Source organism: Polyodon spathula, chromosome 10, assembly GCF_017654505.1.
Source record: "Polyodon spathula isolate WHYD16114869_AA chromosome 10, ASM1765450v1, whole genome shotgun sequence".
Taxonomy (NCBI): Eukaryota; Metazoa; Chordata; class Actinopteri; order Acipenseriformes; family Polyodontidae; genus Polyodon; species Polyodon spathula.
In genome coordinates this window covers 37,559,180-37,574,386 of record NC_054543.1, presented here as the reverse complement: position 1 = coordinate 37,574,386, position 15,207 = coordinate 37,559,180, and the positions used below count along the sequence as shown (strand labels likewise).

The 15,207-nt window shown below is 35.1% G+C and overlaps 1 protein-coding gene across 2 annotated transcripts in view; it reads left to right on the top strand.

Moving 5' to 3' along the window:
- The window catches only part of LOC121322401 (beta-1,3-galactosyltransferase 1-like), a 76,302-nt gene extending 63,950 nt beyond the window's left edge, over positions 1–12,352 (top strand). Inside the window, exons 1-2 of one of the 2 annotated variants that reach the window (XM_041262315.1) lie at positions 5,403–5,510; positions 10,053–12,352. In XM_041262315.1, coding sequence (XP_041118249.1) covers positions 10,270–11,259 — 990 coding nt within the window. In that variant the 5' untranslated portion in view covers positions 5,403–5,510; positions 10,053–10,269 and the 3' untranslated portion in view covers positions 11,260–12,352. Of the gene's footprint in view, positions 1–5,402; positions 5,511–10,052 lie in introns of those variants that run through there. The other variant, XM_041262314.1, reaches the window with a different exon arrangement.
- Positions 12,353–15,207: the final 2,855 nt, after the last annotated feature.

The window sequence follows — 15,207 nt, the reverse complement described above, 5'->3', positions numbered from 1 at the left end:
TAATTTCTACATTTATTCGAATTGCTGTTATCTATACAAAGAGCTTGATCTGAATCTGATTTTACAGAACTTGTGGCAAAATATTTTTGTAGCATACTGTCTGTTTTCACACACCACGGTTTTTTGAGAATTTCATAACTGTGACGCTACAGTCAGAACATACTTCCTTCGACTGTTTGAACAAATGCCACCTTTCAGAACACTGTGGTGGCAGATTATGAATGTTTTTTCTTTAGGTATTTCCAGTCCTTCAATCCATTTTTTAGTAAAAGCGGGGTCTTTTGAACTTGAAAACTGTCTGCAAGGAAAGCAAATAACTGCATATTCCTGCTTACTTGACTCTATGAAACATATTTTAATATTCTGATGAAAATGAATGGTTTTGCTAACCAAAGACAGTTTTCGGATAAACAGGTAAACAAGGCTATGACAGTCTTGTTGCAGTATCACAAGGTCCAAAATACAGGATTGAGTTGCATTTCAATGTCATTCGAGGGGACAATGCTTGACTGGTTTACCGTCCATTCTTCCTGCTGATCTGAGCCCTATGTAGATATTCGAAAGTTTACAGTAAGAGTGCAGTTATTTTTTTTGCAAATATACCTTATGAAATTCATTGAATGCCCCTTGATTATAAGTATGATAGTAAGTGTGTTTTTATAAGCTTAATAGTCAGTATTAATTGGTATAATTTGGTGTGAAGTGATGGAAATGGTGTTCGAAATTGGTGTAGGAACTGTAGGCCTGCAGAACAGGTTCATGGATTTAAAGGTTTTAAAAAACAGTGCAGCTTGTTAGCCTTACTGTTTTTCTAATTTGTTTAAATAGGCATAATTGAGGTTTGTTTTGTGCTCTACATTATTATACAGTGCAAGTTCTCAAAAAGACACAGAAGAATGAATCCGGTTTACATATTTTATTTGTGTCCGTCAGTCTGACTATTTTTCAAACTCAACACAATGAATGAAACTTAGTATTCAGGCTCACTTGTAACAGATTAATACAAAAATAATGCAAATTAGGTCACAAATGTGTCGACTAAATTCATTTCTCTGTTTTCAAGGAGAACGAACAGAATGAATTAGTAGAAAAACAGAGGGAGTGTCATTGAGTAGGTCTGTTTTCTGATTAACTAGAATGGACAGACCTGTAAACTATGGAAGAATGTTTCAGAGAACCATATTTTAGCATGAAACTGAACAAGATTGAAGGATACTGATGCACAATCTTTTTTCATTCTTGAAACATGCGATTTTGTCATTGTAGAAGTCATACAGTTACACACTCCTGCTTCTTTTGTTATCAAGTCCATGAGTGTCATATACAAAGGCCTCTACAAGAAATGCTTTTATGCTTTCACCATTGTCTCACAAGGTGACAGTCTTCTGAAAAATTGGCAAATTATTATTTAAAACCACATGAGGCGCCCATCACATCTGATTGGTACAATTAATACAAAAAAAAAAAACTTGTAGTATTGATTTGGATGAACAAGCATGAAGCTTTGGCAACTGATTCTTAGATAAAAGATCAACCATTTGCATCTCTATTTTCTTCTTTGCAGTTTTTTTAACCTTTCTTTCTACCACTTTCATTTTATTTTCAAGTTTTTGCTTCTGGTCCTTGCTGAGGCTTTAGCCACAGGAGACTTCAAGCTGTCTTTCTACTACTTCTCATTTTTCTCAGCTAGTTACTTTGTGACATTTCTTTTTTTTATCTGACTCCTGTACATAACAACCCTTCTGACTATGATGGTAGCCTGCTATTCTTTTGTTGGGGCAGTTTTGTGACATAGGTGATGGAAAGACTTGGTTTTAGAAAAGAAAACCGCGGGAGGAAATAACTGAAAGCAGCTCTGTAACTTAGCACTTGAAATAAACATTTTATCAAAATCAATAAAAATGTACTAAATGTTTTCGAAACAAGGTTTTAAAAATGTATTTTCTCACCTCTTATTAATGCTAGAGACCTATTTTTTTCTGTTCAATATGTTATGGTTTGTTGATTTTATTTTAAACTGCAATTTGGAATATGCAGATATTTTAAAGATGCAAGAGTTTATCTTTATTGTTGTATTTAAAATACATCATTATTTCCGAAATGTATGTACCTGAATCATGACCCAAAAGATAACTGGTAGATTGACAGGAAAGCAGTATTATTAGTTTTTTATAAAGCTAAACAGATGTAAAAAAAATTGTATATTGCAACATTGATTAGCACTCCATTTAGCATTGTTTGTTTTTTATAGTAGTTTTGATATATCACAACTGATTCCAAACTTTAACAGGTTCCTAAAGGGTTCGAAACAGACAAGAAGAGGCTTTCCCTCACTGTACAGCTGGGACTGACTAGATAAGAGAAGAGCCTCATATTGTGTCTGTTCTGGAATATAGAGTAAGTCATGTTGTTTAGCAAAACTCAACATTCTGCTGGAATGTGTTTTAGTTACCAAAATTCTTAACATATTTCCATTTTCAATCAGTTTATGTGTATTATCATGCCACATGCAGAGCGCTGTTAGCACAGTGGGGGCCCCTTATTATCAATTCAAATTTAATTAAAAGATTCTGAATTTAGAAAATACCCTGTAAGACCTTCATGCACCACTAAGCAGCAAACGTGCCTTTTGAGATAGTGAGCACCAGGATTGCATCAGCAAACAGAAGCATTGCAAGCATGGGTAAAAGAACAAAGCCCTTTCTTTTTAATTAACTCCTGTATCCTTCCTCTGTTTTCAATACGAATTGAAACTGCCTTCCGGTCTTTCCTGTATTAAACAACACTTGATTAAAAGCACATTTTTTAATATCTTCTACAGCTGCGCAAGTACTTTTTCTCTCAAGTTAAATCGCCTACAAAAGAAGTCTACTGATTCTTAGAGTAATAGATAGAAGAGTTCAGACTGTATTAAATGAATACTGTGCAGTGCCTGTGATCCTCTGGTGTGGATTACTACAGGAAGCTAGAGAAAAAACTGCAAAAGCTTCTTAGTCAAAGGGACAACTGTAAAATAAACCATAGTAAAATAAAAGCTTTGTTGCCTGGATACTTGATATCGTTGTGGTATTATTTTTTGGACCTGTTATACCCATATGAATACCAAAGTTGTGCAAAATCTGGATAAAAGAATTTAACTTCAAAGGCTTATTTATTTTTAAATGCTGAGTGCTGTAACTTAAGCAATTATGTGACGAGATATTATTTTTATTTAAAGCAACAAGAAATCAACTGCGGTACCTGGAATTTTATACGGGTCTGTGGCAAAGTGGTTTGCAGTGTGCAGGTGTAGAAGTGATGCAATGTGAAAACAACAAAAGTTCACAGTCCAAACAGTGCTTTATTGGGTTCTGTTTTAATCCAATTCGTGTCGACCGTAAATAATAATCGCAGGAAATACACATTATATTGCACAGTTTTAAACCACAGGTTACAGTCCCGAAATAATAAACACAGTATAAACACACACAAAGATATAAACACAATCACAAGTCCAGAGTGAGTGCTAATGTGCAGGTGGTGAAATACAATTTATTCCTGCACAGTGGTGAAGTGTTGTCCGGGTTGGTGCTGGCCAGTAGCCGTCTAGTAAGAACAAACGAGTACAATTAGAAACAGCAAAACAAACACTAAACACTCCTGGTTACTTTTTTCTTTCCTTCTATCTTAACCATAACAAAGGAACAGCTCGCTTAGCCACGTCCCATTTTGTACCGTCAGCCACGCCCCCTTGGTTAGCGAGTGCAACTGTTTTTCTTCCAAACCACAGTTGCCACATTGCTTCCCATCTGGGGCGATGACTTGGTGTACCGTGGCTCCGCCCCCTTTCTAGATGGCTGACTTCTACCTTTCCCTGGAATTAATTGTCAGACTATCCAGTCTGGGGCACACTGTTCCCTTTACACAGCACCCTCACAGGTCAGGAGGGAGATTTATAACCAATATTCATTCTTTCTGTGTCACAGGGTCTAAAAGCTGCCATTTTAAATAATCAGGGCCATTGCAATCTATTGGTAATAAACTAAATATGATATACACTGGAGTGATTTTAAAGACAATACTATAGTCATAACAAGACATAATTACATTGTTTTAAAATTACATTAACTGTCTAATGAGGCTATTTAAGCCAATTTGGTCAGAAATAGTCACAAGGCATCAGAGGAGGTTTTCTGCAGTGTTCAGCTCCACTACCCCGGCTTATTCATTAGAGCCTACTGCCAGTTTCCATAGGAACCGAATACCCCCATCTTTCACATAAATAATAATTAGTTATAGTGTGTGTGTGTACTTGAGTGCAAATACATAGTTGGTCATTGTATGGTTAAATAGTAAATGAAAAACAAGCCATTATTAAGAGAATGACTACTGATTTTAATATCAAGTGGTTAATATGGTTACCTGTTGTGGACAAAATCTTTAGTCTACTGTATTGAGCACTCACATAATAAGTTATTTAGCAAAATGTGTTTAAGCTTCCATACAGTGACTGCTTTAATATTGTCTCCACACCTTTATGTATGGGTCAATGTAAATTCTGACCATGTTATCAAGTTTAGTACTTGGGTGTTGAAATCCTCTGTGAATGCAGTAGTGAGACAGTCGTACGTACACCAGTAAGGACTTGCGTACACATGTATGTATGTACGTATGTCACACTTCTAATATTTCTCCACAGATCTGGAAAAACGCGTATCCAATTGTTATGAAATGCGGTCGTACTGTTTAGCCTAAATTATTGCAATTGTATGATTCGGGGGGTGGTCTCTGTCACTCTATCCATCTTTATGTCACCTTTATATACAGTATCTGTATTGTCATGAAACTTGGCATTATTTAGTTTAGGATGTTAGGGGGGTGTCTCTGTCCATTCGTCCTTCCTTCTGTATGTCACACATGTTTGCATATATCTGGATAATCAAATTGTCATTTAACTTGGTAATTGTTCTAGACTGTTCTGTACATACTTTTGATAGATATCATTGTCCTCAACTTTTTCATCATACCGATTGCTCTGATTTTTAATTCGTAGTCATGGTGGGGGGTGTATTTTACTGACATACTTATTTTAGTTTGCAACGTGTCCAAAAGCACGCAGAGACATTCACGCTCAATGTGACACCAGTAGAGGTAAGATGAAGTCATTCGCTCAGAAAGGAAATTCACGTTGCTAGGAAAAATGGCCGTCAATCATCTCATCTTTTTAAACACATAGCAGAGTTGATTCATGAGAGTGGGAGATACATAAGAGAGAGCGTAAATGAGAGGACGAGAGAGAGAGAGAGAGAGAGAGAGAGAGAGAGAGAGAGAGAGAGAGAGAGAGAGAGAGAGAGAGAGAGAGAGAGAGAGAGAGAGAATGTAAGAATGAGTGCAATGAGCTGCAGCTGCCAATAACCTCATTACTCCTGGTGTGTTGCCAGGCAAACAAGCTCTAAGGATCAAGTGTGCTTTTGCCCACGCAGGGAAAAAGAAGATATAGGAGAACGATCCAAACCAGAAGTTAACTGAAGGTTTGAAACTTACATGTTTTTTAGCAACAGAGGTTAACATTAAATTACATATACAGCTGTTGGTTACATACGGTACTAAACTTAACTTAGGTGTTTAGTTTCTTTACAGTACTATTTTAGTCATGTGGCTGTGAGGCCATGTACTGTACTGCATAGTGAATAATAGATATGTGTTACATACCATTTGCTGTTGGTCAGGTGTTTTCTTAAATGTCTTGTTTCTAAGTACATATGCAAAGTTTTGATTCTTAAGCTAGTGAATTGTACTGTGGTCTCTGTAGTCTCAAGAAGTAAAGGTTGATGTCTTCAGAATACTGCAGCAGACCCATTCCACAATCACCTTGTGTCTATATGACTAGTATCAGTACAAAGCTGTTAATGATACAGTACAATTACAATACCAATAAACATATATCAAACCGTGCTTCTGTTTTTTTTTTACTTTTAAAAACCCTCCCCTTTACCCATTAGTTTAATTGTTGATCTCCAATTTTTCTAGGTAGCAGCTGCGGTTTACTACCATTGTTTGTTTAGTTTAGTTCAGCATTTTAGTGTTGCAGGTTGTAACAACAAAATGAACGCATCAGTGAAGAAGGTGTAACAGTAATTTAGTGTTACACTTTCAGCATATAAAGCTCTTGGTGAATTTTTCAGTTCATCCCACATTTTCAGTCCCATGCACTGAACTCATTGAATAGCTCTAGAATAATTCAAATGTAATCCTAGGGGAAGGTATATACAGTATGAGTTTCAGTGAGATACTAACATGACCTGTCTTGCAGAAGGCGTAAACTCTGTTTGTGGTCTTTAGTACAGAAAATAACTTAGCGTAGTGGAAAGTGCCTGCAACTATTTTTAGTGTGGTTTGTTTCAGCAAAAAAACTGAATTTAAAAGCTGTTATACAGCAGACAATAAAGGGCAATGTCTCTCATAGAGCTGACCTATTATTTCAAGCAAGACATGAAAAAAGACAGAGCTACAGCAAGAGCCTGAGTGCAGTACCATTGGGAGTATGTTTACAGAAACCCTGATGATCTTGGGACCCAGCAGTCAAGGACAAAACTGTGGAGAATACTTACTGGCAGGTGGACTACAGAGCTGCAAGTAATTTAATGCCTTTATAATAGAGTGAGTGGGCTGCCAATACATTAGAAGGGTGTGTGGGTTAAAGGTGGACTGTGCTTGTTAAGTTTTTTTAAGATTCCATTATTCTGCACACTTTATAGCTAATTGTTCTTTCCTACTTCAAACAACAGTCTTTAATGATAGCATTAAAAAGAGAAAGCTTTTACCAAGGTGTGTATAATGTGTAATGTCTTGTAAATATTCGTCCTTTTTTTTTTTAAACCCAGTTATGTTTTTCAGACGAGGCAGTTTGTAATTTTTTAATATAATTACAGACAACATTACTAAAATGCTTACATTTCATGGAATAAAGAAAATAAATAAATCAGTCACGAAGAATGAATTAAGTTTAATAACTAAAGACCTTGGCATGTTATAGCAGTTGTCTATATCCACTTGATCTCAAAAATAGCAGAAAACAAGGCTGTGGTAATGTCTGTATGTACGCCGTACATAGATTTTTACAAGTTACTGAGTACCTCATAATCTACAGTTTTAAAGATGCATATACTGGATGTAGGTCATAGTGATCTACTTCTTCATGCTGTTCAACTTCTTCAACTGTTGTATTTACAGCTGTGGTAGGGGACAAATGCTTGTTTAAAATTGTTTTAAAAAACTAGAGTAAGAACTTATGTAACTGATTAAGCAGACAGAAACCTGAATTGTTTAAACAAACTGACAAAACATAATAATGCAGATGTGGCTGTGCATATTATCTGCTACAGATTAAATAATAACAGAACATCCAAACAGATGGTAGAGTTTATCGAGCTACCAATTCAGACAGCATTAGTCCCTTGGGTTGGGGCTGAAATTATTGTTTTATGTGTACATCAGTACAAGAATAAACAGCCAAGCAGCCATAGTCAAGCAGCTAAGACATTGCAGGCTGTGTGGTCCAGTGGTTAAAGAAAAGGTCTTGTAACCATGTGACCCTGAGCATGTCACTTAACCACCTTGTGCTCCGTCTTTCAGGTGAGACGTTGTTTCATACCAACTTAAGCTCTCAATTAACATCATTTATCTAATTTTTTGTTCAGTTGGACATATTTAATATTTTTCAAGGTCTTTTACAGTTGATGGTTTACAAAATGCACTTGAATCAAGATACACTACACTGAAACATTTTGAGGCCCAGAGAGAAGTGTTAAATTTGGCCAATTAATCAAATAGTTAGACCAATTAAGTAATTGAGAGCTCAGGTAGACCGAAAGCCAGAAGACACTGCAGCCCTCCAAGAACTGAGTTTGACACCCCTGGTTTAGAGATATTAAATGCCCAGGTTGATTAAAACTGCTGTTTGTTTCTCAGTGGGCTATAATGATCCTATTTGCAGGACTTCCGTGTATTAGTAAAATCCTCTGTTGTTGACCTTAATCCTCACACTTCCAGTCCTTTAGAAATCTTTTCAAAGCAGTGGCAAAAGACTCTGACATGAAACACTGCCTTCTTTGAAAAGTAAAGGTAAATGCAAAATTTTTGCTGACTTCACTCTCATATAGTTGTATCCTCCAAGGTCAAATACTATATTGCCTGCACCAGGAATAATAAATAACACATTGCTAGTCTCCAGTGTGTACCACGAAAAGTAAAAAAGGAGTGAAATTTCAATTGGTACATTTGTACCATGTGCCCTTCTGAGGGAGCAATACTGGTATAGAAAGCACCATCCATAGTAACCACAAGAAAGCAATGTGAGTTCACAACAGCCCCAAAATGAACAGCTAAATGTCTGTAACAAAGGGACATTGTCAGATTTAGAGAGAATTAAACTATATTACTGCCAACAAAAAAAAAAAATGACTTTTTGTGGTTTAAAGAGGTGCTGGTGATGTTTTTAATAGCATTCTCAAGTTACATTTATTAGCCAATAACTAGAAAACACAGAATGTCATATTTTATATAGTTTAAACCCTATGAATAAGACTTTTATTTTTTTTTTATCAATGTCAACATTCAGGGCAAAATATGCAATGCATAATATATGATAATATCATCATCATATATCATTAAACTTCCAACTTACAATAATACTAGGCATGTTTAACAGCCTGATGGAGGAAAACATATAACTAGTTTTCTGGGCTCTAGAGTTCTGTGATCATCCTTTGATTTGTGTTGTGAATGCTCCTGTTTCCCCTTTTAAAAGTTTATGTGTGGTTTATCATGCTAAAAGCATTCAAACTGTAGTAAAGTACAGGCAAGTAAGGTCAATAGAGAAATATGTTAAAGGGTTGCTGTTCAGATTTAGATGCTATCTGAATGCGTAACGTTTTAAGTAAATCAATAATGAATAAGTATTAATGAAGGCAATGTAGAAAGAACTGAATGAATATATTCTGCTAGTGCTCCTACTCTTGCTGCTTACGATTGAAAAAGCCATGTAGTTGTCCCATTCAGTCAATATGGGAGTTAATTCTGTGTTAAGTATGATCATGTGTATTTATTGATGCTTTGTTTTATGCTTATGCAGAGTCCGAAACAAATTAAACATATTTCAGACAGTACTGGAATGTTTGGATCACAGTTTATTTATGCAGCATATATAGCTATGTCAACAAACCCAATTACTGGAAATATCACACTTTATTATTATTATTATTATTATTATTATTATTATTATTATTATTATTGTGAATTAATCATTTAGCAGACGCTTTTATCTAAAGCGACTTACAGAGACTAGTGGGTGAACTATGCATCAACAGCTGTTGCTGCAGAGTCACTTACACTAAGTTTTTATGTCCCATCCAAAAAGTTGTCATAGGGTTGTTGGCTGGGTGTTGCTCTCCCCTAAAATACCCAGCTACCAGCACTGAACACATCGTACATGTGACATCCATTTCGCTTATTCTGGAAAAACAGTTGTAATGTTGTTTGGCCATGAAGGTGATAAACAGCTATCAAATGTAAATGGTTTGACTGAAATCTCTTTATGCAAGCACTGTGTATATTACCAGATGTCCTCCAAAACTACAAGTGTCTGCATTTTTATTTTTGCCACAAATTTGGTCTGACACTAAAGAAGTTAACAGTGATGTGACCTCTCCAACGGGCTAATTGTTTAAGTGACACAGAAGCTAGTAAGATAGAAGCAAAACTGAACAAGGTTCAAAATGCATCCTTACGGACAATAATTGATTTACTTATGCATCAGAGATCCTTGTAAGATGGTCAATGTAATACATATTTTAGTTGATTTGCTGCTGGCTGTAGGATATGAAGAAAGCATGTCAAGACTTGTCTTTCCAATAGAAAATAGCAAGCAATACATTGTGGCTGGAGTGGATATTTTGTGTACAATGCATGCACAAAGAAACTGCTGGATAGTTAGACATTGTGTATCATCATTACTGTGATTTCCAGCACAATTCTGAAACATAATTGTTTTCTTTTTTCATTCTGTTTTACAGCTTTAAATGGAGAAACAGATGGATTTTGAATCTTCAAAGCCTTTATATAAAAAATGACCGTCCTGTATAAAAAAAGCTCCTCACGCCAGATCATCGTTATTGGCTTTTAATGTCAAAAGTTCAGTCTGAACAGCATAATGCTGTTTGAAAAAAACATCACTAATAGGAAGAAAGCTGTTTCAAATTCAGAACACTAAACAGAAGTAAATGCAACATAATGCCTTCAAAGGTCTCATGCTTATATGTCTTGACAGTTGTTTGCTGGGCAAGTGCTCTCTGGTACTTAAGTGTAACCCGCCAATCATCTTCATATGTAGGCCATACTACATCAATTAGTCAAAGACAGGTGGTAGTGAAGAAAAGAAACATAACTTTCAACAACATTCGAACTCGCCCTTTGAATCCGCATTCCTTTGAATTTCTCATAAACGAGCCTAAAAAATGCGAAGCCAACACTCCCTTTCTGGTTATCCTCATTAGCACAACGCACAAAGAGTTTGATGCCAGGCAAGCCATCCGAGAGACTTGGGGGGACGAAAGTAATTTTAATGACATCAAAATCATCACGTTGTTTCTTCTTGGCCAGAATACAGATCCTGTATTAAATCAAATGGTAGAACAGGAGAGCCAAATTTTCCATGACATCGTTGTGGAAGACTTTATAGATTCTTACCATAATCTTACCCTGAAAACGTTAATGGGCATGAGGTGGGTGACCACTTTTTGCCCAAAAGCAAAGTATGTCATGAAAACAGACAGTGATATTTTTGTAAATATGGATAATCTGGTCTACAAACTACTGAAGCCAACAACAAAACCAAGAAGAAGATACTTCACTGGTTACGTCATCAATGGAGGTCCAATCAGGGATGTCCGCAGTAAATGGTACATGCCCAGGGATTTATACCCTGAAAATAAGTACCCACCCTTCTGTTCCGGCACTGGTTATGTGTTTTCTACAGATGTTGCTGAACTCATTTACAAAACCTCACTTCACACCACGCTGCTCCACCTTGAGGATGTCTACGTCGGCATGTGTATGCGCAAACTAGGCATCCACCCGTTTCAAAACAGTGGCTTCAATCACTGGAAAATGGCTTACAGCCTGTGTAGATACCGAAGAGTTATCACAGTGCACCAGATCTCTCCTGAAGAAATGCATCGGATTTGGAACGACATGTCAAGCAAAAAGCATCTCAGATGTTAATACTGTATATATTTAAGTTTAGTGTTCAAGTAATAAGAAGGACCGGCATGTAATTTATACATATCACTCTGTTCCCAGCAGTTTTGGGTTTTGGACATTTTTATCATAAAACTATTTGTGTTTTCAACTATTTTCTGATATTTAGCTTTTGGAGGGAGTTAATGAACAGATATGGTTCCATAAGTGCATGTGTATGTTTAAATAAACATGGCAATGATATACATTTTACAAAATGTTTATTTTTATTAGTGTCTTGATACTATCAGTCACTTGGCAAACCAGTAGAAGTCAGTGATAATGATATATAGATAAATTGGTGCATATTGTATTTCATCAAACAACAAACACTAAAGTAGGCTAAATTAAAATATGTAGTCAAGCAGGAAATAATGTAAAGCATTTTGATTGACAGTGAACTATTTATTTGTATGAGCAACACTCTTAAGCAAAAACTGAAGTTCATTATGGTCGATTGCTGTTCTGCTGGAACTTTGCACTAAAAGAGATACATGTAGAAAGTGTTTGTTCATTGATTATGCTTTAGCTAAGCAAAATTGGGAAAAATTAATTGCCAGCAAGTACATGTCTTAAAGATATGCAAAATGAATTATGTAAAATTCCTGCGTTCTGAAGCTAATCTATGTATTGTAAAAAAGAAAAAATAGAAAAAAGGAAAATAAGTATCAAAAAATGGTTACCATCGTCATTATAGCTTAGTGTTAAAAATGAACTGTGTAAAGTTTATTGATGCTTGATGTAAAAGCTGTGTTTTTATTATGATGTATGTACAGATCTTCGTAACTTTTCTTCAACAGCAGTAAGTATTATTGACCATACGTAACCTGGTGTAAAAGTGAAATACGTTATTTACATTGTATTATATTCACTGCTAAAGAAATTATTGCAGATAGATATATTTTGTATTATATGAACCAGATGACAATTTAAACTGGCTTTATAATATGAGCCAATTTAATTGAGCTGCTTATAATTTTTTTTTATTATTATTATTATGTAGTATATGTACTATTGTGATATTTTACCGTGCAAGCATAGCTACATTGTGCCTATTGCAGATTATTGTAATGTACAGTATGACATCTTTTTACATTAAAATAAATATTATTGAACATTATTTATGATATACTTTACAGCACATCTCATGAGGTCTGTCTTGGTACAGTCTGAAGTACTGTAGCTGTAAAAAATATATGATAGTGATACCTATTGCATTTGCTTAGGTATGCAATTGCCAACAGCAGAAGCACCTTATAATAATAAAATATAGAAGATTTTCATCAAAATTACCACTTTATAGAAATCGAACAAACCTGGTGTAACCAGTGACCACACACACCACAAGCAAGCCTCTTACCACTATGCAAAAGAGCCAAGCTCATCAGTATTCATAATTAAAGAGCTATTAAACCTCATCTCACTGACAGGTAAGAGCCATAATGGTAGTTCGTCACATAACACTGCATGTTACACTGGCAGTTAACCAAGGTTTGGTTTCTGATAAATCAAGTGTCCAGGCTGAGGTAGAATGCACGAAACACACAGATATATCACATTTTAGTATAAACCAGGAAATGTGTGACACTGCATCTTTAGTAACTAATATCCTTGTTCTTACCATTTATATGAGAAATCGAGAAGAATCTACAACAGTTAGTGCTGTATTAAGGTAAGAAAACAAATTCTCTTTTACATGTTTTGTGACTTAAATCATTATTTACTTGCCAGAGCTTTCCTTTTTCAGTGTTTTTTTTTTTTTTTTTCTAGCTTTGTTTATGCACAATCACAATGCCACTCTGCTTGACACTGGAACGTTCAAGCGATCACTGCAAGCAGATGTTCCATAAACATGGAAATGTACCTTTTTCCAGGACATTTTAACTTTCTGTGCTTGTTATCAACCATTCCTTCCTACAGAATTACAGGTGTAAGAAACACTGATTGTTTCCAGCTAAATTGCATCTAACTTATTGTCAATCATTTAAAAAATAATCTTAAAATGTAAAGCTATGGAACTAAAACAACTTTTACAAAAAAAAAAAAAAAGCATGTTCAGTTCCCAAAAAGCCCCTCAACATCTGCAGATAAAATATATTTGCAAACCAATTTAAATTTGCACCGGGAATTCTTCAAAGGCTGACATACATTTGGTTTCAAGTTTAAAATGATGTTAGTTAGTGTCATCTTGAAACTTTTTTTTTTCCTTGTTAAATGTAAATAAATATGTGCTTTACATAATATCTTCAGTACAGTACTTTTCATTGAAGAATTTTAAGTATCCTATTTATCTAACTCTGGAACAATTCCAAATTAAAACATCATTGTTTGGTTCTCTGTGTTTTGGCACACTGCGATATGGTTTGATGTAATTAAACATGTAATTTGACGGGGACCTCATTAACATTGTCTTTACAAATCTCTTTCAAACAATTTTAACTGTTAATTGGTATGCAGAGCTGTGTAGTTGTCAAACATAAGTTTAAAGTATATATGTTTAAGGTCAATATTGTCATGTTATATTTTACTTTAAACCCAATGCATTTTACAATATGATAATATCCATTATATGGTCACATGTAGTACATGTCTCTTAAGGAAAAAGACCAAGTTATTTTAGGGGGCATAATTGGTCATTTAAATAAACCACATGCAGTCCTAGCAATTTATTCGAGAACATCTGTTTAGTTTTAATACCTGTGCCTGAACATCCTACTGGAGTTATGCACACAAGCCATCAGTCATGGATTCAGTCCAAGGTTAACTGTACTTACCAAAATGAAAATACAAAAAATGTAAATATAAAAATAATAATAATACAAAAAATATTTACCCCCTTCTCAAAAGAACCATTTTACAGGAAATCACATCTGGTACTGTAGATCCAGACTACATTTGTTTGCAATGTAACCCAAACCATACAGCACCGTGAATGTGGGTTTAACATAGGAATCAGAAAGTTACATGTAACTATTAAAGGTGTACAGTGACAAAAACAATGGGAACACTGTTTCCTCACATCAATGCAAGTGGCAATGTGACTGATTAACATCACCTAGGAGGAGGATTATTAAGGCACAGAATTTTGGGTCCTGTCAGTCAGGTTCCAGCTGTGAAAATATAATAATTACTCAGATACAGCTGTGCTTGTGTTTTAGGTAAGCTTTTCCTGCGGTTAAATTTTTGTACCAGCTGGTATATACTCATTCATAACTCTCCACTTAATCATTTTAAACATGTTGCAGTATAATAGTGAAACATCCATATCGCAAATGTCAAGCTACAGATGAAAAAAAAACAGCAATTACTTCCAGCAGCAACCATCACTACCTCAGAATATAAAGCACCACTTTATCTCAATAATGCATGTTCCAGTTCCTTCTCAACTCCAAAGAACCTACCCACACAGAGCTGAGGTTACATATTTATATTTAAAAAAAAATGCTAATTATAAGTTCTTTCTTTATTTGCAATAGACCTGTGGCAGGACTTGAGCAATGCAGCAATGCATCAAATACAAATATAAAATAGGTGAACAAAATCACAACTTAAAACAAGAAATAAAAACAAAAAAAAATATGCAACACATGTCAGTTGTGCAATGGTTTATTGGTTTCTGTTTGCAGTTATTTTAATTTTGTTACTGTTAAATTAAAACAGGATAAATATGCATGGACAGTTAACACAATAACTTACCTTATATGACAAAAGATTAAGTAGATTTTCATTGCTCAAAATGTGCAGTTAGGTTTGGTTTGCAGACAGACATTTCTTTACTGTTTATGGTTCAATTTAATGGTTAAATGGTATATTTTTCTAATGTCATCTTGCATTTAGACATTACAGAAATCCTGTTTGTTACTGAACAGTGTAGAAACACTTTATCCTACTTTCCAAATGACAAATGGTTACAAACTCACACTAGCCCTGCAC